The sequence below is a fragment of the Dipodomys spectabilis genome, unplaced genomic scaffold (assembly GCF_019054845.1).
Source record: "Dipodomys spectabilis isolate Male_0828 unplaced genomic scaffold, ASM1905484v1 ptg000714l, whole genome shotgun sequence".
NCBI lineage: Eukaryota > Metazoa > Chordata > Mammalia > Rodentia > Heteromyidae > Dipodomys > Dipodomys spectabilis.
The window spans coordinates 556,925-582,904 of NW_024871391.1; the positions used below are offsets into that span (position 1 = coordinate 556,925).

Sequence of the window (25,980 nt, forward strand, 5' to 3'; positions counted from 1 at the left end):
ATAATAAACTCAAACTAGTGAGAGAAATACACCAGAATAAATGAAAAACTGGTCAGATTAAATGACATAAAATTTTAAGTATAGATGGAATTAAAAATATTCATCTTGACCTGAAGATGCAGTTTAGAAGCAATGACTAATTGACATTAAAAAATATACATATTTCAAGCTGGGTGCTGGTGGCTCACGCCTATAAATCCTAGCTACTCATGAGGGTGAGATTTGAGGATCGAGGTTCAAAGCCAGCCTGGGCAGGAAAGTCTGTGAGACACTTATCTCCCATTAACCACCCAAAAACCGGACGTAGTGCTTGCTGTGGCTCAAGTGAGCTGAAACGCTGAGGGACAGTGCTCAGGCCCAGAGTTCAAGCCCCACAACTGACAAAAAAAATTTTTTTAATTTTAAAAAATATACATTTCAAACTGAAAAGATATTGACAGTGAAGAAAAATGTAGAACATTACTATTATTTAAAGTGCTATAATTAGCTCTCCAGTTGGTTTAGTGGTTGGGTTGTTTATTAAAAAGACACAAATGTAGTCTTGTTTGGTTAAGTGATAAAAAAAATGGTAATATAAATTAATAAGAAAGGAGGCAATTCTCTAAGGGTGTCTTCAATAGGTATGTCTTGTGAGCCACTAACTAGACTTTGCTCCAAGGATGTCTGTGTAGCTAGTCACTGGAGCCAAGAACATGCATGCTTACTGTCCATTAGAAGAGAAATGGTTCCCAACCTCAGGGATCCCTTTCTGCAGCATAACCTTCTGCAGGTCATACGATTGGGCCTTCGCTGTCTCTCTGGAAGCTTGTGTGAAAATACTGATGTTCTGGCTGCTGCTCTTGCTGTTAGTAATACACTGCCTTGGTGGTCTAGGATTCTTGTGTCTTCAAACAGTATCCATTACTGTTCTTGTAATACATTGCCTTGGTGATCTAGGAGTCTTGTGTTTTCAAACAGTATCCATTACTGTTCTTGTTGTTAGTAATAAATACATTGCCTTGATAGTCTAGGATTCTTGTGTTTTCAAACAGTATCCATTGAGCTTTGAAAATTAACTGTTAGCTTGAATGTAAATTTTAGATCTTTCACAATTCTTGATACAGATAGTTCCCAACTATACAAATGGGAAAAAGTTCAACCTCAATGGTATTTTTTTTTTTTTTCCTGCTGGTTGTGGGGCTTGAACTCTGGGCCTGGGCGCTGTCCCTCAGCTCTTCAGCTCAAAGCGAGCACTCTACCACTTGCACCACAGCACCACTTCTGGCTTTTTTTCTGCTTTTGTGGTGCTGAGGAATCGAACCCAGGGCCTCATGCATGTAAGGCAAGCACTCTTACCATTGAGTCACCTTCCCAGCCCCTTTCAATGGTATTTTAAAAGAAATTTTCAAATTTTAAATATTTTAAAAGAAAAAAGGCATTATTTCCTATCTATAAATTTAACAAGGATACAAAAACATCAAATCTGAGAAATAATTAAGTATACCAGTAAAAAGCAGATTTTTATATATGTGGATTATTCATTTATAGTTACTTTTATAACAAGGATACAAAAACATCAAATCTGAGAAATAAGTATACCAGTAAAAAGCAGATTTTATATATGTGGATTATTCATTTATAGTTACTTTTATAAGATCCCTCCCACAAAGAAAAAAGGTAGTTTTATAAAATATTTAAAATGGTATTTTCTTCAGAGGAAAGGGAAGTACTGCAGAATGTTACACAGATATGACAATTTGGGGCTAACTCCAGATCTGCTTGCTTTAAGCAGAGCTCATCATTGGTCAAGCATGTCTATGAGGGAAATGAGATGGAGGATACAGGGAGATCTGAGGAAGAATGATAAAAAGAACTGTCTGGAAGATATCAAGAGAATACAGGCATAACATACAAAGATGAATTCAAGATGTCATAAGATATACACCTGAATAATACTGTAAAACTTCTGCAGGGTGTGGTGACATGCCCGGGGTCACGGCTACTTAGTAGGTTAGAGTAGCAGAACATTTTAGGTCAGGAATTTGAGACCAGCCTACGCACAAGATACTGTCTCAAGAAAACAAAGCAAACCATGAAACAATGTTAATTAGAAACATATGTATACGAACATATACACATGGACACACACAAATGGATATATACACCCCTTCTTTAAAATGTCCATTAGAAACACACAAGAAACCATAACTTCTATATTTTGCGTTATAGAAAGAAATGTAAACAAAACGGAAGTGGTGCTGTGGCTCAAGTGGTAAGGTGCTGGTCTTAAGCTAAAGAGCTGAGGGACAGCGCCCAGAACAAGCCCCAGGACCGAAAAAAAAAAATGTAAACAAAAAAATAATTAGATGTCACTAGAAATTATCAGTAAAGAGATTAAGGCAGATAGAAGCAGGAAATTATTAGCAGAAATTTAAACTTAAGACTATTAAACCTAAGGAACCCTCTTTTCTTAGAGCTTAGATGTATATCTAAGGAGGCTGTTAACATAAGAGTACAAAAAAAATTAAAAAAAAAAACCTAACACATTATGTAGCTACTCAAGGTCTAAGTCAATGAGGGAGAATTCCTGAGTCACACATAAACTTAAGTTTTTATCAGATATTAGGAATCATACCCAATGTACTTGAATAGGGCATACAAAAAACCTGAGTTAACTTCTGTAATATCTTATATATAAATTCTAAAGTGATTTATATGTAATTCCTTATTACTTTCTTTGTGTAATAAGAAAACATTGTACTGGCTAAATTCCCCAAATTACATAATAATAAAAACACATTATGGTCTAATCACTCATAAAATAGGAAAAATCTTATGCAGGTGGTAATTTAAACAGTGGGAAGCCACTTTGGGAAAGAGAAATACTGACACAGGATAAACTGGAAAAACAAGATATTCTCCACCCATGAGTTATTAATAATCAAAGAAAAGTACTTACTTTATTAACAGCAAAGGCAGTAATGATATCAGATTCCTTATGGATAATTCTTGCTTTACCTCCAGGATATCCCAAGTCTGCTTCTATCTAAATGGAAAAAAATAAAAGTCTGAAAAATAATGCTTTTAGTAATATAACAAATAACAGTTGTCACCAATCAGTGAGACTTTCGTAAGTTATTTAAAATTACTATTAAAAAGCTATTTCTATCCTAAAGGTACAGAATATATTTCACAAGGGAAATGTAAATTTCTGAACTTGGCTTTTTCATGTATCAAAAGATAGTTGAAATAATACATAACTTCACTCATTATTTACCCTCCAAGCAACACTAAATTAATTTTAAAGATCTAGGCACTTTCATTATTGAAGTTAGGTTTATTTACCAGGTTTCCATGTAGTACAGTTTTGGAGAGGGTGGCACTAAGGTTTGAACTCAGGGCATTTTGCCTGCTAGTCAGACTTTTATCGTCTATTTTGCTTTGGTTATTTTTTGTGTATGTATGTGCCAATCCTGGGGCCTTAGCTCTGTCCCTGAGCTTTTATGCTTAAGGCTACCACTTCAACCACAGCTTGACCTCTGGCTTTTTGCTGGTTAATTGGAGATACAAGTCTCATGGACTTTCCTGCCTGGGCTAGCTTCAAACAATAATCCTCAGATTTCAGCTTCCTGAGTAGTGAGGATTACAGGCATGAACCACTGGTACCTGGATGCTTTGGCTATTTTTGAGACAGGGTTTCACTTTCTGCTTATGCCACACTGGACCACAATTTTCCTATTTATGCTTCCTGCATAACAGATATTTAACACTATAGCCCAGCTGTTTCTGTTGAGATGGGGCTAAGAAATTTTTGTTGGCTGGGAAGGTGGCTCTGTGGTAGAGTAGCTTGCCTTGCATGTATGAGGCCCTGGGTTCGATTCCTCAGCACCACATAAGCAGAAAAAGCTGGAAATGGCGCTAGCCTTGAGCTGAAGAACTGAAGGACAGTGCCCAGGCCCAAAGTTCAGGCCCCACGACCAACCAAAAAAAACAAAAAACTTTTTGTTCATGCTGGCCTTGAACCATGATCCTTTCCAGCTGCTAGAATTACAGGTGTAAAAGCTATTCTTCACTCACAGGCCATATAAAAACAGGTAGCATTTGACCAATTCATGTCATATATTTATGACAATCATGCATAGTAATTTAGCCAAGGCAGTGCTCTTTGTAGAAACAAAGTAAAGCATTATTCTATGTAGTTTATATGAGGAACAAACATCTGACATTCTGCCCTTCCTAGAGAAGGTACATATATCTCTGAACGAAAGTACTAAAATATACTGCAAAGAGGAAGGAATTATCAAGAACTAGACACATTGCTCAATGTAGAATATTACTTTATTTACCATCTTCCTTAACCCTTCAACCTATTAAAATGAATTACTATGCTTCATAGTTCATTATGAAATGTAGAAATTATTAATTTGAAAGTCATACAAATTTGTTTCCTGTAAAACTTAAAGAAAACCAACATTAATGCCTGCCATGGACACAGAACTCACCAGAATTAGCAATGTTTTTTAAAAATAGCAATTAAGGTAGCTTCTATTGTAGGAGTTGAAAAGGAGGCTTATGCAGTAACAAAAACAAACAAGAATCAGCCACTGGATGTAAACAGCTCACTATTTACTTACTTATTTATATATTTGGTGCTGCTACTAAATGAACTTATAGCCTCACGCTTCTGCTTGGCCTTTCTGCTCATCTCCACTGGTGGTCTGCTACAGGAGTCATGCCTCCAATTCCAAGAGAGTCAATTGTCTTTCAGGACAGTTTTAACTCTAGTCCATAAAGAGGCTCATCATGCAATAAGAATGTGTAAGTCAAACTCCATAATTTTTTTTTTTTTTGGGTCCGGTTGTGGGGCCTAAACTCTAGGTCTGGGCACTGTCCCTCAGCTCTTCAGCTCAAGGCTAGCGCTCTACCACTTGAGCCACAGCACCACTTCCGGCTTTTTTCTTTTTGCTTATGTGGTGCTGAGGAATTGAACCCAGAGCCTCAGGCATGCAAGGCAAGCGCTCTACCACTGAGCCACCTTCACAGCCCCAAACTCCATAATTTTTTCACAATATCCCACTTTATGCGCCCATTTACTAGGTGTCCAAGGTACACTGTGTTCACTACAAAGTTTTGAAGAAAGAGAGAGAGAGATTTCCATGCAAGAGAGATATATTATTTGCTGGTGATGGTTGTAGGAAAGATGTCAGTTTCATGTGGGGAGTTTTTCAGACTTTGTATGTATATGAAGTAAGCCCATATAGTCATGAACTTCAAAAATCTTTATGAATGCAGGAATGCATTCTTGTCCTCTCGTCAAAAACAACATTTCTTGATGGTGTGGTATCAAGATGACCTGCATGAGAATCAACTGAAGTGACTTGGTTTCCCCTTCATCCTAACTAGGCAAACACTATGACTTAATTCCGATCACTAGCTCAAAGAACGGATTTTATCTGAATCCTATGATAAACAGTTAGAATTCCATAGCAGTAAGGCAAATAAATTCCAAAGAAAGAGTGGTTAGCCTCTCAATAGTTTTTGTTTCACTGAACTTGAGAATGAAAATATGCTAAAGAGGACTGCATAAACAGGTAGGGTTCAGTTCACACACAGGCTTCAGCTCACTATAGCATAAAAGCCATAATCAAGAGTTCAATATTACTCTAGGCTGAGAAATCATGGAGGAAATTTTGAAAATTCTCACTGTTGTGAGATAAAATATAAAAGGTGGATAGATGTAGTGGTATACATCTATGATCCTGACATCAGAAACCTGAGGCAGAAGTACCCAGAGTGCAGTGAATGTAAGGTAAGGTAGGCTAAATAATGAGCTGTAAAACAAAACCTTGTGTCAAAAAGCCAAAAACCACTGGGCACTGGTGGCTCACGCCTGTAATCCTAGCTGCTCAGAAGGCTGAGATCTGAGGACTGCCAGCCCGGGCAGTAACATCTTATCTCCAAATAACTACCAGAAAACCAGAAGTGGCACTATGGCTCAAGTGGTAGAGCACTAGCCTTGCGCTGAAGAGCTGAGGGACAGCGCCCAGGCCCAGAGTTCATGACTGACAAAAAAAGGAGAAAAAAAAAGCCCCAAACAACCTCTCCAAACAAAACTAACAAAAGAAAAAACCAAAGAGGATGTGAAAATGGCTGCCAGAAAAGCAGGCAAGCTGAAGAAAGAGGTGGTGGCGATACTGATAGTGGATGGAACCAGGACACTTTCTGCTAATGAACTGTAATCTGAGTGTGACTAATTCTAAGAAAGGATGGTTTCCTAGCTTTAAGGCCAGATAAATGGTAAGTGAAGTACTATTTACGGAAATAGGCAAAAGTGAAGCAAGAGTGGTTTTAGATTGGGATTAGGGAATGTCTGGAGTGCAACAAATGAGCTGGGACTCAACAGAATTCAGTTACCATTATATAGATGATATTTAAGCCATAAGACAAACCAAAGAGAAAGTAAGGGCAGGGAAGAAAAAAGAGAAACCACCTCTGGACATAAGGACAGATAAAGATGTGGCAACCCAGCAATTGGCTGACATCAGAAATAAAGAGTTTGATGTTACAGAAAGAGAACAGTTGTAAGAAAATATGAGGGGCCAATCAATTCACACAAGACTGAAAAGCTACATCAGAGCTCAGAACTCACTACTGGGTTTAGCTACTAAAGTCCCCATGACAAGGACTGCTTCAGTGGAGTGGACTAGAGACAAGACCCACGGAGAGAGGACATGACATCGGGGTCTTCTCCGGGGTGCTTCAAACATTAATTTTTAAATCTTGTGTGACTTAAAAGACAAGTCAACGAATATGTTTCTCTCCACAGAAGAGTAGAAAATATACTTTTTGTTAAGGTACATTTTGTAAAATGTATTTGCTCCTGCCAATACTACTACCACTACTACTACTAATCTTAAGAAAGGTAAAAATTTTTGAAGCAGCCAGGTGCCAGTGGCTCACACTTGTAATACTAGCTACTCAGGAGGCTGAGATCTGAGGATCGTGGGTTAAAGCCAGCTTGGGCAGGAAAGCCCATGAGATGCTTATCTTCTACAACTAACCAGCAAAAACTCGAAGTAGAACTGTAGCTCAAGTGGCAGAGCCACTGATCTTAAGCCAAAGAGCTCAGGGACAGCCCCCAGGCCCTGAGTTCAAATCCTAGGACTGTCCCTTTACCCTGCAAAAAAAAAAAAAAAAATATGAGCAGGAGTGGTGAGTAGAGGGGGGATAAGAACTGGAGCAAAGACCCAGGGTAGGAAAGAAATGACAGGGACAGTGCACGAGTGAAAGGAAGATCTGGATCAGAGTGGCAGCTCCTCCACTGGGCAGAACAGCTGCCAGAAGCCAGATTTGGTGGTGAAAGTAGTAAGTGACATCTGTGTTGACTATGTTTATTTTGACAGCAAAATATGATGAGCTTGAAAGGAGTGGGAAGGAGATTGAAAAATAAAATTCACCATAAAATAATTTATGAGATCTGTGCTTGAGATCTGTGCTTTCTTCATGTTTAACTGCTTAGACAGACATAAAGAGGTGTGTTTAGACAGATGTGGAGATACTCATGGAAAGTACAACGCAGTAAGCACAGAGCAAGGGGCTGAGAACGTTGATCATAAGAGTCTAAGCTGCTTGAGAAAGGAGACCGAAATTTAAGACGGACTGCCAGGGAAGATCAGGAAGTATTTGACGGAATTAATTCCTGGCATCAAAGCAGAACCCATTCTGTTCACTGCAGGCCTCGGGAGTCTGCCTTCAAGGGACAGACTTCACACGTGGGCACTCTTCCTGAAGTGGCGTCAGTAACAGCACTAAGGTTCACTTCATAAATACAGCATCATAAAACAGTTGCACTGGGAAGAATATGTTTAGATGTTTTGGAAGACAACCTGTCCCCAGGATCCACAATTCGGCCACTAATCCAGGCAAAGTATTCTAATTCAAATGATCCTGCAGCAAATGTTGAAACAGGACAGGGGAAAATCAACAAAACCCAAGCCATAGTGATATTCGGAACACAGACTAGGGCATCTGCCACAACTAATATTTAAATCAATCTTTCATCACACACACATCACTTCTGCTCTACAGTGAGTTTTTTGTACACATTTCATATAGTCTTAGAAATACTACAGAATAGAAGCTAAGACAGCCTCTTCTATTGATTAAACACACATTAGAAAATCTATTACTTGTCTGCATCAACTTCTGCAAAGCATGAACAAAGGCTAGAATTATTTGGATTGTTGTGAAAGGCTTAAAAGCAACCCTGGGGAAATATGGCACAGTGTGTGAAGATGAATAAAGCACAGTAAATGAGGGTAGCTGTTAAGGTAAGTGGCAGACCGGTTTTCTCTATTTTCCTGGTTTTGAGGGTATAGGCAGAAATTTCATGGGCTCCTTCCCTACTTTCTATATTGATCTAATTACACTGATTACAAACAGTGAACTAGTTCTTTAGAATATATTCTCTAGGTAAACCTAACTTTATTAAGAAACTGTAAATAAACAAGTGTGATTGTTTGAACCAAAATGGTAACTAACATTAAACAAAATCCCTTCCCTAATAACACTGTGACATATAGAATGACTACATTTTAATGTAGCATGGACATGATTTTAAAAATAAATGTTGCTGGGCACCAGTGGCTCAGGCCTGTAATCCTAGCTACTTAAGAAGCTGAGATCTGAGGACTGTGGTTCAAAGCTACCCTGGCAGGAAAGTCCATGAAACTCTTACCTCCAATTAACCACCAGAAAATGAGAAGTGGCGCTGTGCATCCCTGAAAAAGTTCAGGGACAGCACCCAGGCCCTGAGTTCAAACCCACAACTGACAATAAAACAAACACACAACAAATAAAAAACACAACACTGTAATTATTTACACTGCAGAAGCGGCATTAAAAGCAAAGTTTTTGGGACAAGAATGACTAATAAGTTATAGAAAGTAATTAGTGATCAAATCCAAACAAAGAAATGTTTACATTAATATTTGAATTAAAAATGTGGATATTTTCTCAAAACCAAAAACCATTAGGAAATTTCAAAGTATAGACCACATGTATTTATTTTATCAAATATAATGTATACTTGATATCAAGTCAGTCTTTTTTTTTTTTTTTACTAATTGCACAGAATTATTTCTTCTATTTTACCAAAAGATTCCTTTAGGAAAGAATAAGAAATAGGGGCTGGGATGGTGGCTCAGGGTAGAGCGCTTGCCTTGCATGCTCAAGGCCCTGGGTTCGATTCCTCAGCACCACATAAGCAAAAAGAAAAAAGCCAGAAGTGGCGCTGTGGCTCAAGTGGTAGTATGCTCGCCTTGAGCTGAAGAGCTGAGGGACAGCGCCCAGGCCCAGAGTTCAGGCCCCACGACCGGACCCAAAAAAAAAAAAAAAGAATAAGAAGTGGCATTAGTACACTCAAAAAAAAAATCTTTTCAACTACTTAAAAAAATTAAAAAAGAAAAACTTTTGAGCAATTTCTTGCTTAAAGATCACTCAGCCTGTGGATTGAAAAATTAGTTAAATATCAGTCATATTCAATGTACCTAAAGTCTAAGAATTTTTCATGATTATACTAATTCTTACCCTTCTTGTTTTAGTTCTCAAGCACTCTCTCTCTCTATATATATACATGTATAGACATTATGCTAGATAGTTATCCTCCCAGCAAAACAAATGCTCCTTTCTTCCTTCTTTCCTTCCTTTCTTCCTTCCTTCCCTCCCTCCCTCCCTTCCTTCCTTCCATTCTTTGTCAGTTGTGGGACCTCAACTCTGGGCCTGTCCCTCAGTTCTTCAGCTCAAGGCAAGCACTCTACCACTTGAGCCACAGTGCTACTTCTGGCTTTTTCTGCTTATGTGATGCTAAGAATCAAACCCAGGGCCTCATGCATGCAAGGCAAGCACTCTACCACTGAGCTACCTTCCCAGCCCCAAACACTGTATTTCTTAGGAATTAATATCATAGGAAAAATTCTAACTTCTAAAATGACACTGGCAGAAATGGAATAATGTATTATATTTTTATAACTGCTAGTGTAATCACATTTACTAAGAACTTTAGTTGTATTTCCTCAGAAAAATCTGTAGCCAGCACAAGACACATTCAACTCCCTTTGAAACTGCATTCTTTTATTTGACAAAAGAGAATCATTTTTATGACTCCAATACAAAAATTTTTTTAATAAAAGAAGAACTTAAGGGAATAATATTGTTAACTCTACTGGAAACATATCAAGTAAAGAACTAAAATGTAACTTTTTGTTCTGGTTAAGAATGCAATTTCAAGTTCAGTTGAATGATATTGGTACCTTATTGATGTTTGGCTCCTCCATCATAGAATTTTTGATGGTTTCACTGCTGTCCTCTAATGACTTCATCAAGAAAGAATAACCACATGACAAAGAGCAAAAGATGAGATACAACATGCAGAACACTGGGGATACTTTTTAAAGTTTTATTTTTGACAAAATTTACTAAAAAAGAGTAAGGAACTGAATCACTGTTCTTAAATTTCATATACCATAGAAAAGTATATGTAAGAGTGGATGGAGAGGGGTTGAGAAAACTTAATAGCTCAAACGTAATTAACTACATATGGGCTTTTCTTTTTTTTTGTAGGTCGTGGGGTTTGAACTCTGGGCCTGTGCACTGTCCCTCAGCTCTTCAGCTCAAGGCGAGCGCTCTACCACTTGAGCCACAACACCACAACACTTCCGGTTTTCTGAGTGGTTTACTGGAGATAAGAGTCTCATAGTCTTTCCTGCCCAGGCTGGCTTTGAACCGCGATCCTCAGATCTCAGCCTCCTGAATAGCTAGGATTACAGGTGTGAGCCACTGATGCCCGGCCCGTATATATATATATATATATATATTAACTACATAAAAAATTTTTACTCACTTATTTTGAATGTTGACAGCAAAACTAAACCTGTTAAAGGTTGAGTCTAAGGTACTTTATATTTAAAAAGTCAGAGCTACTGGTACCAGAGTACAATATTAAAAATCAAAGTCAGATTTTCTTTCATATACTACTGTCTTATTTCCACAATGCATGACCCCCTTTAGGAAAACCTTCTGATTAGAAATTTCTGTTTCTATATAATTCTCTCTGCTGATGTTGCCACTAACAATCAAAAATGGGTTAATGTCCCCTTTTTATGAGGGGACACTAGGATTTACTAATTCTCTGGGATTTTTCCACAAAATGAAAGCAAACAGAGAAGCAAGTAGTTACAAAGATAGCAGCTGTCAGATACACTCTGGGAATGGCTCAGAAAGTCTATCTCCTCATCTGTCATTAATTTCCAGATAAATATAAGCAGGGAAGACATTTTATTTTTTTAATGTATATAACAGTAAGCTATAATATATATGAAAAAAAAATATCTAAAGATACATCAAGATTTTAAGGTATGTTTAGGAAATAAAGCCAGATAGAGAAAGGATAAAATTTCATTCTCGAGCACATAAAGGAATAATGAATCAGAAGTAGTAGAAACATTACCCATCACGTCCCATCCAAAATATACAACTGTTATAATATGGCTATCTCATAATTGGCTAAAAAGTACAATGACTTCAACATAATCATGATGTTATAAAAACAAGAGATGAAAGGAAGTTTTGTTAATCCAACAGGCTACTCAACTTTCTAGTAGACATTAAACAATTTTATAACAACTCTATAACATTAAGATTCTATTGCATACCATCTATTGCACCACATAAAAATTTTCATTTCAAAATCCCTTTACAAAAATTTTGTCTCTTGTAAGAGTATCATTACAGCTGGGCACCGGTGGCTCATGCCTGTAATCCTAGCTACTCAGGAGGCTGAGATCTGAGGATCGAGGTTCAAAGCCAGCCTGGGTAGGAAAGCCTATGAGACTCTTATCTCCAATTAACCACCAGAAAACCAGAAGTGGCGCTGTGGCTCAAGTGGTAGAGCGCTTGCCTTGAGCTGAAGAGCTGAGGGACAGTACCCAGGCCCAGAGTTCAAGCCCCATGAGTGACAAAAAGAAAGGATCATTAAATCAAGTAGTACCAACAAATTTCTCTAACTACTAATGATTAGGCCAATGTTTAAGAAAGTTAAATCAACTAACTAAAAAACATCTGAGCCAGGCACTGGTGACTCATGTCTATAATCCTAGCTATTCAGGAGGATGAAATCTTGAAGATCATGGTTTGAAGCCAGCCCAGTCAGAAAAGTCCATGAGACTCTTATCTTTAGTTAACCACCAAAAAAAGGTAGAAGTGGAGGTGTGGCTTAAATGATACAGTACTACCTCTGAGCAAAAAATCTCAGTGATAGAGCCCAGGCCATGAGTTCAAGAACCAGGACTGGCACTAAAACAAACCAACCAACCAACAAACAACAACAACAAAAAAACCATAAGGAATGAAATAGTTATTTTGCAGATAAAAATCACTAGTAGTTTTTGCAGAGAAAATCACTAGTAGTTACAAAGTTGTTCATGAATTCATTATCTGATATTCTGCACTCTGGCTCGGTTATATAGTACTCTGCTCCCTATCTATTCCTGAAATCACCTAGATAAAATTTTAACATTCATATCAAAAGATGCATTAGAGAAAGCACAGTAACAAGGAAAAGCAAGCGTTTTGGTTTTTGTTTTTTTTTTTTTGGGGGGGGGGGGGGTCCAGTCGTGGGGCCTGAACTCTGGGCCTGGGCGCTGTCCCTCAGCTCTTCAGCTCAAGGCTAGCACTCTACCACTTGAGCCACAGCGCCACTTCCGGCTTTTTTCTTTTTGCTTATGTGGTGCTGAGGAATCGAACCCAGGGCTTCATGCATGCAAGGCAAGCGCTCTACCACTGAGCCACCTTCCCAGCCCAAGCAAGCGTTTTTGTATAGAATAACACATCAGTGCTTTGTGTATAACATCAGAATACTGTAAGTTGTAATAAATTACTGTAGGCAAAGCCATATTTTAAATAAAACTGGGAAAATTGAACATTGAACATATCCTAGTAAGTCTTTTACTTCTAGAGCTCTAGCACATTAATGAATGATATATTTTCTTGAATTGTTTAGTGTTAATTCACACACTAAATATTATTTTAATAAAGTTAAATGAAATACTTTCAGATTCCCCAGGTTTCAATGTAAAACCTAGGGACATGAATCCCTCTTAAATCAGCCATAATAATATATATTCTGCTTCCTACTGTGGTCAATCCGAGTGTATGTTCAAAATCAGCAAACAGTAAATAATAAGACAGTTAGTTGCCTACTACAAATCAGTACTTAAACTGAAAGACAACAATGTATGGATGAGAAAACAGTTTATATGTGTATGTGTGTGTAGTCTTCCTTTTATTCAAGAGTCTGAAACCATCTTGTAACATAGTTTGCATGTGTATATGTGTGTAGTTTTCCTTCTGATGTCATCTTGCGTTTTGCTTGTCTGTTGTGAAGGTACTTATTTCCTTACTTCCCCAACTGAAACATATCTCCTCCTACTTGAAAAATAGTACAGAACTTGCTTTCAGAATAGTACTGTGCTACTCAAAATGTGGCTCACAGGCTAGCTGCCAGTTTTTAACTCTGTTGATTCATGGGAGATAATTAATTACACAACTATGTCCACTTTTTATATTTCTGCTAATTTTTAGTAGCAAACTTCCTCAATAAAGAAAGCAAGACATTCATTTACATTTAGATACAAGTTTCCCATGTTACTAACCCGGTACTTTTCATCACTGAACTAAATGACAAAAAAGTAACAATTATAATGATACTATCAAGAGATAATCTGCTACAGTATAATTATTAGTCTGTACATTTCAATTATTTAAACCTAATCCATGTAAAAAGAAGAAAATGTACATTAAGAAAGCATCTTCACACCCCAAACTCAGTCAATCAGACTGTCTGTCTGTCTCCCTCTCTTAGTTTCTTGTCAGTAGTAAGATCTGAACTCTGTGCCTTGTGCTCTGGCTTGACTTTTTCTGCTCACGGTTGCTCTACCATTTGAGTGGCTCCAGTCCCACCTTTTTGTTGGTTTAATAGAGGTAAAAGTTTTTTTTTTTTTTTTTGTCGGTCGTGGGGCTTGAACTCTGGGCCTGGGCGTTGTCCCTCAGCTCTTCAGCTCAAGGCGAGCGCTCTACCACTTGAGCTACAGTGCCACTTCTGGTTTTCTGGTGGTTTATTGGAGATAGGAGTCTCACGGTCTCTCCTGCCCGGGCTGGCTTTGAACCGCGATCCTCAGATCTCAGCCTCCTGAGTAGCTAGGATTACAGGCGTGAGCCACCAGCGCCCGGCAATAGAGGTAAGTTTTGTGGTTTTGTCTGCCTGTGTTGACTTCAAACCTTGAATCTTGAATCTCTGCACAGCTAGTGTCATAGGCATGAGCCACCAGCACCTGATCCCAGTTTCCATTAAACTGCTAAGACATCTTTTTACTGTCACTTGAATGTAACAGGAATGTCACTTATACAATTGATCACAACAATTCAACACACAAGAAATAAGATGCAGAATCTTAGCTCAAACAATATTCACTTGAGAAAAATGTCAAGCACATCGAATTACAATAAATGAGACTGAATAAAAATATACTGTTTCGTTCTTTTGAACCACTTTTCTAATCATTAACGGCACATGGATATAATATAGAAATGGGTTTCAAAGTCTGTAAGATACATCTCATCATGATAAAAGATATCAATAATAAAGTACTAACGTTTTAGCCTATAAAATTTAATAAAATATTAAAGTTTTATCTTATACTGACCTCATTCAGACATCGTTTCTTTGTGAATATATTTCTGATAAACGTTTCTTGAACTTCTTCCTGCTTCACCAAATACTGCCAAAGCCTTTTCACAGATAGTGCTAGATGATGTTTGGATCTACAGAGGGATAGTAAATTAAATGATGTGCTTTGAGATTTCTGACTTACCTGACAAGTCCTGGGTTCTATACCGATGTTTACTGCAATTAAGTAGAACCACAGTCATCCAGTAGAACAGTTCACAAGCTTTTTCTTTAAAGGACCAGAGAGTAAGTAAATATTTAGGCTTTATAAACAATATGGTTTCCATCACAAAGACACAGCTCTCCAGTGTATTGGGAAAAGCAGCCATACAGCCCTGATGCAAAATGCTCCAAAATATGAAACTTTTAAGTTGCTGACATAGTACTTGGAAACTTTCAGATTCTGAAGCACTTTGGATTTTTGATTAGGGTGGTTCACTAGTAAAGTCTACAGAAATATCCCCAAATCCCAAGCATTTTGGATAAGGACATCCAATCTATAACATGCAAATGACCAGTATGGATATGATAAAACAAACAAACAAAAAGCTTTATTTGCAAGAGCATGAGCAAAAGGGCTAGACTGGGCCTGAGTGGCCGGCCACTGTGTGATGACCCCTAAGATGGACATGGGATGTTCTAGGCTTCCTACAAGTGGGTGAGAATCAGAGCTGCTCAAAAGTGCTTTTGGTAAACATACCTCCAGGTTGTCTAATATTTTATCATTATTATCTCAAAATATTTCATCTAGTTTTGAGGATATTTCAAGAAGGAGGGCCTCAAAATATGACTTTATAATAGCATTTTGTAGCAACACAAATGTAGGCATTCTATTCAGTATACATTATGTTAAAATTGAACTATGTAACTTGAGGATAGAAATGGAAAGGGGAATAATGGGAGAGAGTGATGGAAGGGGTGATGTTGATCAAGGTGCATTGTACACATAACTGAAATGGAATTTTAACCTCTCTGAACAACTTCTAAATAATAAATTATTTTTTAATTAAAAAGTGTTTTCTGTAGACACATAATAGTCCAGAAACTCCGTCACTAATCAGCAGTGAGTTGACTTGGGCAACAACATTGACTATAACATTAAGAGACTAGACACTGCTTAGCTTTTTTGGCACAACTTCCTAGAGGAAGCGATTACTGCACTGATTTGACTTTTGCTTCAAACTTTCTCTTTTATGGACAGTAAAACACTTGCTGAATGGCTATATTCCTCTACCAAAAGTATCAATAAGCTGTGGCCCAAATGCCAAGTAGAATCATTATTTACAAAGAATAAAGTTTAATAGATTATCGCCAAGTTGCCCTCTTTACATACTGTCTACGTTTGCGTTGATCCTACATTGGCAGAGTTAGTTAAACAGAAAGGAGAAAGATGACCCTCAAAGCCTAGAATATTTACACTCTATCCTTGCCAGGAAAGCTTGTACCACATTACACAAAGGCACAAATTTGGACCTACAATTGAAAATTAAGCATGGTTCTTAAAAATATCTTTTCTCTCTTTTTTAGCAGTCACCTGATTTAGTAAAGTTTCTACTTAAGAACAGTATCTACAGGAAAACATACTTGAAAGGAGTATTTGTAGGTTCCAGTAAAGCTTTATGGCGGAGAATTGCAGGGCCTGCAGACAAACTCTCTTCAGACGTATGACTCGAGATATAGTTTTGAGGTGGTCCACCATGAATTTCAAGACGTCGGAGAAGAACCTGTTCCCAACACTGAAGAGTTTTCAGAACTGCGTGACAAAGAGGTGAACTGACTGGAAGCTCTGAAAAGGTAAAATATAAGTGAATCAGTTATTTTCTGCAGTAAAATGTTAATTCAATGGTTAGAACCTTGAGATAGGATACTAACACAATTTAGCGTGGAAAAGTGGACACAGACTCTTGTAGAGGGATAAAAAGATGTCATAAATCTGTATAAACATTTGAACACTACTGCCTCTCACTTTAGTTTCAGATAAAATGTACCTAAAGATTACAAAAATATATGTTCAAGGAAAATTAATTACCTGAAACTGTTCTATCAGTCCAAAGGTTAAGAGGGGGAAAATGAACCGCTTTCACTTTTGAATTAGTTATGACATACAGATCTGATATCTGTAACTTTAAAACTTGCTTAGAGGGGCTGAGAAGATGGCTCAGTGGTAGAGTGCCTGCCTTCCATGCATGAGGCCCTGAGTTCGATTCCTCAGCACCACATAATCAAAAAAAGCTAAAGTGGCACTATAGCTGAAGTGGCAGAGCACTAGCCTTGAGCTGAAGAGCGCAGGCCCAGAGTTAAAAACAAAAACCAAACTTGCTTAGAAAATGAAAATAAACTTTTGTGAAAAGTTAAAATAAGGGTGCATTGTCCAAAAGGAAATGTACTCTTTCCCTAACCTATGTATCCTCTATGTACATCACCTTTATCCTTTATAATAACAAATAAAAGATTAAGAAAATAATTTTTAAGAAGTTAACAATATTTGCCATGAAACTCAGCATTTTTCATTTTTACCTTTTCATACTTCTGACTTTTGTTCCACTTTCAACTTTAATTTCTACCTCCTCATATCTAAATATGCTTATACTGTTAGCTCTTGTTTTTGTTTTTAGTTCTGAAAATGACCTGCTGATTCATTACAACAGAACAGGATTCGTTCCATCATTCCAACACAATCACAAAAAATTTCTGGTTGATGTGTTGGTGTTTAACTCATTATATGTTCATTATACATTTGAAAAAACAGTTCTCAGCTGAATCTCTAAAAAGGTAAAATGTAAGTGAGCCAGCTGTTTTCTTCAGTAAAATGCTCTCTTCTCCTATACACCCATTTCCTCCTTTGCCGTTAGTAACTACGTTCTAGGTTTGTTTAGTTTCTGTGTCCTCCATTATGAAATCTCCAAACACTGAAAGAGATGAGAAAATCCTACTATCATTATCCACATAAGATTCAGTGTCTCTGATTTCAGACATTATCCTCTTCATGTATCTAATATTACAATGCACTAATTTAAAGGTAATTTCTTTAGTTAAAAGAAATATGTCTCTTACTATAGGAAGTTTTTAAGCTTTTCCTTCAATATTTAACCCAAATCACTATCACATTATTCATATAAAGACATTTATTACCTGCAAGATCATGACCTGCAGAGGGATAGAAAGTCTTCAAATTGTTGAGCACCAATTGTACCATAGCCAACCGCATCAAAGACCAACTACAAATTAAAAAAAGGTAGCTTGATTAAAGATTTACCTAGGGACTTATAAGAAGATGCCATCCTTTCAACTAACAATTTCACTTCTAGAATGTACTCTAAAGAGGAAACATACATACACAAAAAGAAAATAATATATACATACAGTTATTCATGCCAGCATTACCTAAAATAGCACAGCAATAAAAAATATAGGTCAAACTGTCCATCTACCAATAGAGTACTGGCTAAATGTAATTTTAAAGTATGGAATTTTAAGGTAATCATAACTAAGAAAGCTCTAAGTGTTAATGTGGAAAGAATGATGAATTAAATAATTTTTATTAACTATAACAGGTTTCAGAAATTATGTATGGTGTGACATTTTCTATGTAAGAAAACAGGAGAAAGCTGAGCACTGGCAGCTCCTGCCTATTCTCCCAGCTACTCAGAAGGCTGAGACTGGAGGATAGAGGTTCAAAGCCAGACCAGGCAGAAAAGTTCATGAGACTCCATCTTCAATTCACTAGAAAAAAAGCCTGACTGGAGGCAAGGCTCAAATGATAGAGTATCGGCCCTAAAGAAGAAAGCTAAGCAAGATCATGAGGCTTTGAATTCAAGAACAGAACTGGCACAAAGGAAGAAAAGAATGGGAGAGAAGGAGGGGAAACAAAATCACATAGATACATATATTTATTTTTGCAACCAGAAAGACAGCCAGGAAATAATTATCTGTAGAATTCTGTAGAAGCTATAGAGAAAAAAACCTGAGTGGAGGATACAAAAACATAACACTTTTTTTTTTTTTTTTGGTTGGTCATGGGGTTTGAACTCTGGGCTTGGGCACTGTCCCTGCGCTCTTCAGCTCAAGGTAAGTGCTCTACCGCTTGAGCCACAGCGCCACTTCCAGTTTTCTAGTGGTTTATTGGAGATAAGAGTCTCACAGGCTTTCATGCCTAGGCTGGCTTTGAACCGCAGTCCTCAGATCTCAGCCTCCTAAGTTTTTAGCTAGGTTTACAGGCATGAGCCACTGGCACCCGGCAAAAATATAAGATTTTTTATTTCATATTTCTACACACTGATGTGTTTTAAGAAGCAGGCAACCAGGGAGATTGACTGAGTGGGTGAGCTTGATAGGTTGGTTACATTGTATGCATGTAGGGAAAAATGTCATAATAAAATTCCCCTTGTACAACTAATATATGCTAATACAATCTTAAGTAAGTTAAAAAGTTTTTATTTCTATTTCTCTTTAATTTCGAGTGGAACACACTGCTTAAGGTATGGGCTTTTGTTTCTTAATTGTGTTTAAATTTACCATTTATTTCCCATCTTATTTGCAACATCTTCAACATCTAACTTCTTTCATCTTGCAAAACTAAAATCTACATTAACTCAATAATAACCACCCTCTTCCCTCTAGTCCTGCTCTTGGCAACTGCCATTTTACTTTTATTCTCCATGCATCAAGAACCATATGAAACTTTTTAGGACTGGCTTTCTTCACTTAGCACAATGTCTTTCAGACTCATCCTTGTTGGACCATGTGTTAAATTTTTTTCTTTTTTTTTCCTTTTTTTTTTTGTGTCAGCACTAGGGCTTAAACTAAGAACATTAGCTTTTTCTATCAGGGCTGATATGCTACCATTTAAGGCTCAGGAAATAAAAGTCTCAGACTTTCCTGCCTGGGCTGGCTTCAAACCACAATTCTCCAATCTCACATACCTGAGTAGATAGGATTACAGGTGTGAACCACTGGCATCTGGTACTTACTAATATCTTACTGTACTATTGTTCTATTAAAGACATTAGATTTTGTAGGCTGAAATCATTTATCTTAGGCCCAAATGGCAAAGCACAATCTAAGAGCAAGATTTGTGGGAATTGATACAAATGAAAACAATCTATTTATCAATAATCAAAACTTGAGAAATAACTAAGGAATTTACAATTTCAACTATATAAATGTTGAGTTATATTATAATTCACCAATAATTGATTAATTTTACATGCAAACATTATATAGGCCATAAAGATGTTTAAAAAGTTATGAAATATTCCATACCTATATGAATTTGAGTTAGAATGCTCTTGAAGGTGAAAATCTGAAGCTAACACATCATCTTCGTTATCATCATCATCACTTTCCAGACTCTCCTCTGAGTCATATTCTGGTCTACTTTGGGAAGGGGGTAGAAAAGGCTGAAACAAAAAAAGTTAAGCAATTTATCTAAACATCTGATTTAATACATTGAAACACCTAGTGTAATAGTATCAGTTCACTCCATCTACAGATATTTCAATATAGGGAAGCTGCCTTTGATGTAACTTAGTTCTACTTCTTTATTCACCCTGAAATTCAGCAAAAACTTTAACTACCCATTATGTACCACAAAGTGTATTTGATATGAAGAATTTTTGTTTTTTTTATTTCAGACAAGGTCTCTCTATGTAACCCAGCTTGGTGTTTTACCCTGTGATTTTCTTCCCTCAACCTTCTAGTTTTATGATTACAAACCTCTGAGATGTAAGAATATTTTAGATGGATACAGCCACTGCCCTAGGAGAGTTTTTATTGAAGTGGTAAACAGAAACAAATAATAAAAAAAAACTAGATAAAAATTACATTAAATACTATGAAGAAAAAAAAAGTAGAGGTAAAGAAGAACAAGAACTAAAATATGCTCATCATAGAAACCTTGTTGAAAAGTGGCACTTAGTGGGACCTAAAGGAGCGAACAAGCCATATAGCAAGTAGGAAAAAAATCATTTTAGGCAATGGAAATAGTACACAGAAGCAGTTTGGCAGAAGAGGACAAATGTTAAAGCTAATAGTAGATGAACTCACCAGCAGTGTCACGCAGGCCATGGTAAAGAAGTGTAATGTGTTGCCAATACTGAATTTTAGAGAAAGGGCATTGAAACATCATTCAGACATACTAACACCACTTTTTTATGAGAAAAAAAGTCATATATCAAGAGTAGAAATAAATAGCAACTGATTCAAGATCTAGAAAGCAAGAAAATGTAAGGAAAAATCCCAGCACTCCAGAGACTGGGGTAGGAGGATTTCTGAGTTGAAAGCCAGTTTGGACTACATAGTGTGACTCTGTTAAAAAAAAAAAAAAAGTGATAGAGGCAATTAGGCAAAGGAAGGGAGAAAAGAAAGGGAAGAAAGAGAGAAAAAGCAAATGACTCCTGCGCTTCTGCTATAAAGATGAGGCTACCATTATTAAAATGAGAAGATTTTGGACATGAAAAGGGAGATCTTGCTGGAGGCATGGCTCAAGTGGTAGAGTGCCAGCCAAATGAACAAACAAGCTACACAGCATAAGACCCTGAGTTCAAACCCCAGTTCCACAAAGAAAAGGAGGTGTTAGGGAAAATGAGTATCAATAGCCTGCATCTGAGGCCAATATTCTTGGGTCAAGTAGAAGAGGAAAGATAAAGAGAAATGGAAAATTAAGAAGGAATAAACAGCGGGGCGCTAGTGGCTCACGCCTGTAATTCTAACTATTCAGGAGGCTGAGATCTGAGGATTGTAGTTCAAAGCCAGCCCAGGCAGGAAAGTTCCTGAGACTCTTATCTCCAATAAACCATTCAGAAAACTGGAAGTGGCTCAAGTGGTAGAGTACTCACCTTGAGCTGAAGAGCTGAGGGACAGTGTTCAGGCCCATGACAAAAAAAAAAAAGGAATAAACAGTAAACGGGGGAAAAAAGTAAGAAGACACAGACATCAGTGGACAAAAGTAGAAAAAAATTTCAAGGAGAAAACGGCAAACACATTAAGTATTACTAGGAGGTCAGATAAGAGTGACAGTAAAAAAAAAAAAAAGTAGGGGGGGTGTTATTTGCCATGGATATCACCTGAATCTCATAAAAGCTGTTCCAGTGGGAGAAACAGACTGTAAGTTAGAAACAATTAGGGAAATACTGTGAGGCAGTAGGAAGAAATGTGGATGGCTGGAAAAGCTGACTCCACATAGAAAACACAAGTCATACAGGGAGGGACAAAGTTTTGGAGTCAAAGCAGGTGATCACAGAGGGAGAAATCATGCACACCTCTGCCCTAATGGAAAAGAGCAAGAGCGAGAGAGAGAATGTACTGAAACAGAAGAGAGCAGAAAAGAAAAATGAGAGGATTCAGAATAGACGGAAGTGAATGGTCTTTGACAGGAAGAATTCTTTCTCCACTTTTACAGGAGGAAAGAGCAGGATGGGAGTAAATGCAGACTGCATTACATACAGCTTTACAATGCAATGATAAAAGACTAGTGTGATTGCTGTGAAGTGATTTCCGAGTGAGGTCCAGTTGAGGGTAAGGGTCTGGGGTGTGGCTCAATGTAGGGCATTTGCCTAGCATGGGCAGGGCCCTGGGCTCCAGCCCAGCACCAGAGAGACCATGGGGGAAAGGCTGGAGAAACGCTGTGGGAATTTCAAAAAACATTATAAAATCTTGGCTGTAGGGAAGACCAATAAAAACATAAAAGAAACAGTAAGGAGGGTGGAACTTCGGCAACAGCTCAGAAAGAAACTTGGAAGTCTTCCACTCAAAAGGCAAAGAACTAGACGGTTTTCAAAACAACTTGGTTTATAATTAGGAAGTCTTATTATTACCAATATTAATTGAGAATTCTTACTACGACCAATATTAATAAATTTTATTGAAAATATAAAAATGCTGGGAATTAGTGTTTTTATTCTTAAATTATTACCAATCTGTTGCTTGAATAGTGTTTGTGTTGTAACTGTATCTTAGATAAGAATATATTCTTTATATGTATTAATAAACTGACAGACATATCTGTTTCTATCAGCTTCTACCTTTGCTCACTTTGCATTTTCAATTCTGAAAAATCTAATGTGGTTTTTGCCAAGGTCACACGCTAAAATATCCTCATGCTTTGTCCATAACTTTGTGAATTTACGTTGGCAAGCTTAGATTCACTAAATTCATCTATTTATAATTCTATATTCTTTCACATGGCAGTAATAGCCACATTTCCAGTTAGCTATTTTCCCCCACAATTCCATCTATATTCAACATGAATTTCCCTCATAGTACTATAATTTTTTTTCTTTTTGTTGCACTTTTTCTCTTTGGATTATCCAATTTTGTAAGGATCACAGGTTTACTCTGGAAACAAGAGAACAAAAATTATGTGCTATGTTGTGTGTAAATGAAGAGCAGGTACTAAATGACAAGTCACAAGCAGACTTGGAAAGAACCAATGTCACTTGACTCTCATCAAAGGTGTATCTGTTACTGACACAGTGATCTGTGAATGAAGATAGAGCAGGGAACCTTGCATTTTATGCAGGTACTTACACTTAGTATACAGTACTGGTAACTTAAATCTGAGCCACACTCTTGAGGGAATGATGCTATTTAACTGCAGGAATGGAAATATGTGCCTATCCAAACACTGCCATTGTGTTACACACATGGTATAATACGGCACGTTGTATTACACACCAGAAAGGGCTGGGGATGCAGCTCAGGGGCACAGTGCTTTCTTAACATGTATGAGTCTCTGGATTTGACCTTCAGGGTCTACAATATTCAACCCTAACAACATTGTTCTGCTTAAAACACAAAACTCAAAATTTAGCAAAAACATTGTCAAGGTTCATGTCTATAATCTTAATTACTCAGGATGCTAACACTTGTAGGATTAAAGTTCAAATCTAGCCAGAGAGAAAAATCCAGGGGACTCCACTACAGACACTGCTCACATCTGGTGAGCTCAAGCCCCAGAACTGGCACATTAAAAAAAAAAATCCCCTCCCCAACAAAAACCAAACACGTTGACCAACCAACCAACCAACCAAATAAATGCATGGCTTAAGTAGTAACTAGATACATGATCAAAATATCTTGCAGTTGTTTTATTTTCCTCACCAAAATATGGCCTGATACAAATGATAATTCTCTAAATCCAAGTGGAGAAATATTTGGAAGCACTAATAACTGGAATTAAGTTCCTTCATTTACACTTGGCTAAATGTACTCTTATTACCTTGGCTATGAAATAGTCCCAGATACTGAGCTCTGGGGGGATGAACTTCTCTTTAACGGCCGGTGACTCTGTGTCTATGGGTGGCGAGGATGAGGTCAGAAGAGCAGATTCTTGGCAAGGTGTTTTGGATGGCCTAAAATGTTTGTTTTGTTTTTCTCCTTCTTCCACTAGTGAGGACACTAAGTAGGAAATAAAGCATTATTAAACCATTATTTTCCTTATACTTATCTCATCGGCCTTTATACAAAATCTAAGGTTAACTACAATTAAGTACATACAAAAGGCTGGGACAGGACTATAAAATGTAAAACAAAAATCACTTTGTAAACCAACCTCTGCTTTTATATCTAATTTCTCCAACTTTTTGTTGTTGTTGTTGGTCATAGGGCCTGAACTCTGGGCCTGGGCGCTGTCGCTCAGCTCTTCAGCTCAAGGCTAACGCTCTACCACTTGAGCCACAGCGCCACTTCCAGATTTTTCTGCTTATGTGGCGCTGAAGAATCAAACCCAGGGCCTCATGTATGTGAGGCAAGCACTCTACCACTGAGCAACCTTCCCAGCTTCAACTTCTTCAACTTTTTGAACACTGACTTATCTGTTGTCTATGTAAGATAACAACATATAATGTCTACCTATATATCATCCATATTTTAGCTATGATCAGGATAGGAAATTTTCTAAATCCTTATACTTGGGAGTTTTGGGGGGAGAAATGGATGCTGAGGAATGAACCTAGGGCCTCACATTAGCTAATAAGCATTTCTACATTATTAAATCAGTATTTCTCTGCATGTTAACCTTGAACTCTAAAGATATTTAGCATTTAAAAAGTCATAAATACTACAGGCCTTATTTGATAAACTTACAAACAGTTCACATTAAGGAACATCAACATTTTTCTTCAATGTTTCCAATCAGATGCAAATATTTGTGCTATAATACAATTTTGTTTTGTTTGAAGCTATTCAGCTTGTAGACTCAACATACACACACTACATTTATCCAGCTACAATAATGCCAAATTAATTTGGTTGTTTCAGAATACAACTGCTTCTAATAGGACTCTTATATATGATGACACACATTCTAAAACTAAAGTGAAAAGAGGGCTGGATAAAGAGTTTATGAATTACAACAGCAGGGAGAGGGTAAAAAGTGTTTAAGAAGACTGAAGGCATGCATACTGAAGACTGACAGAACCAAGTCTTGCTGCCCTGATGCAAAGAAATGATCTTTAAAAGTAGGCTTCAGTGTAGCATCTCAGAGGCAGACTAGCAGACGAAACCATCTTCCCAAGAACCCCCTCCTCACCCTTACCACCTCTCCACTGTGGCGTTTTTAGAGCTAGGCAAGTGGCTCCAAAATTCAGAAGGGAAACGAGAGGTCTTTAACACACTTCATCTAAGGAACAAGAATGGGAAGTGCAGAGGAATAAGAAATTCACTGTTGCTTTTTATAATCTTTCTCTGTATTACTGCACTTGTTAATTTGAACAAATTACTCATTAAAATTAAAATCCAAGAAGAGAAAGGTTATTAAACTAGCAGTTATTGTTTCAGTTTACTACTTAATGCTAATTTAATTCAATTGCTTGGTGGTAGAACTATAGACACTTGTGAGAGGCCCTTGTTTTGGGAGGGGTGGGGAGTGGGGTTGTTTGTTTTGCCAGTCCTTGGAGCTTGAACTCAGGGGCCTGGGCACTGTCCCTGAACCTCTTTGTGCTCAAGGCTAGCGCTCTACCATTTTGAGCCACAGTACTACTTCTGACTCTTAATAGTTTACTAGAGATAAAAGTCGCACAGACTTTCTGGCCAGGACTGGCTACGAATCACAATCTTCAGATCTCAGCCTCCTGAGTAGCTAGAATTACAGGTGTGAGCCACCAGTGCCCAGCTTAGAGGCCCTGGTTTTGATCCTTATTACTCACCACCGCCCCCCCTCCCCCAAACCTAGAATAATGGAAATATATTCAAAATACTCTTCATATAAGACTTGAGACTAC

At 37.5% G+C, this 25,980-nt stretch overlaps 1 protein-coding gene across 2 annotated transcripts in view; it reads right to left on the reverse strand.

Moving 5' to 3' along the window:
* Positions 1-25,980, reverse strand: part of Dmxl1 (Dmx like 1) — a 110,056-nt gene that overhangs the window by 18,415 nt on the left and 65,661 nt on the right. The window contains exons 29-35 of one of the 2 annotated variants that reach the window (XM_042672497.1): positions 23,979-24,157; positions 20,024-20,160; positions 17,894-17,979; positions 16,346-16,547; positions 14,739-14,856; positions 10,290-10,352; positions 2,939-3,025 (exon numbers count right to left, since the gene is read on the reverse strand). In XM_042672497.1, coding sequence (XP_042528431.1) covers positions 2,939-3,025; positions 10,290-10,352; positions 14,739-14,856; positions 16,346-16,547; positions 17,894-17,979; positions 20,024-20,160; positions 23,979-24,157 — 872 coding nt within the window. The remainder of the gene's footprint in view (positions 1-2,938; positions 3,026-10,289; positions 10,353-14,738; positions 14,857-16,345; positions 16,548-17,893; positions 17,980-20,023; positions 20,161-23,978; positions 24,158-25,980) is intronic. The other variant, XM_042672496.1, reaches the window with a different exon arrangement.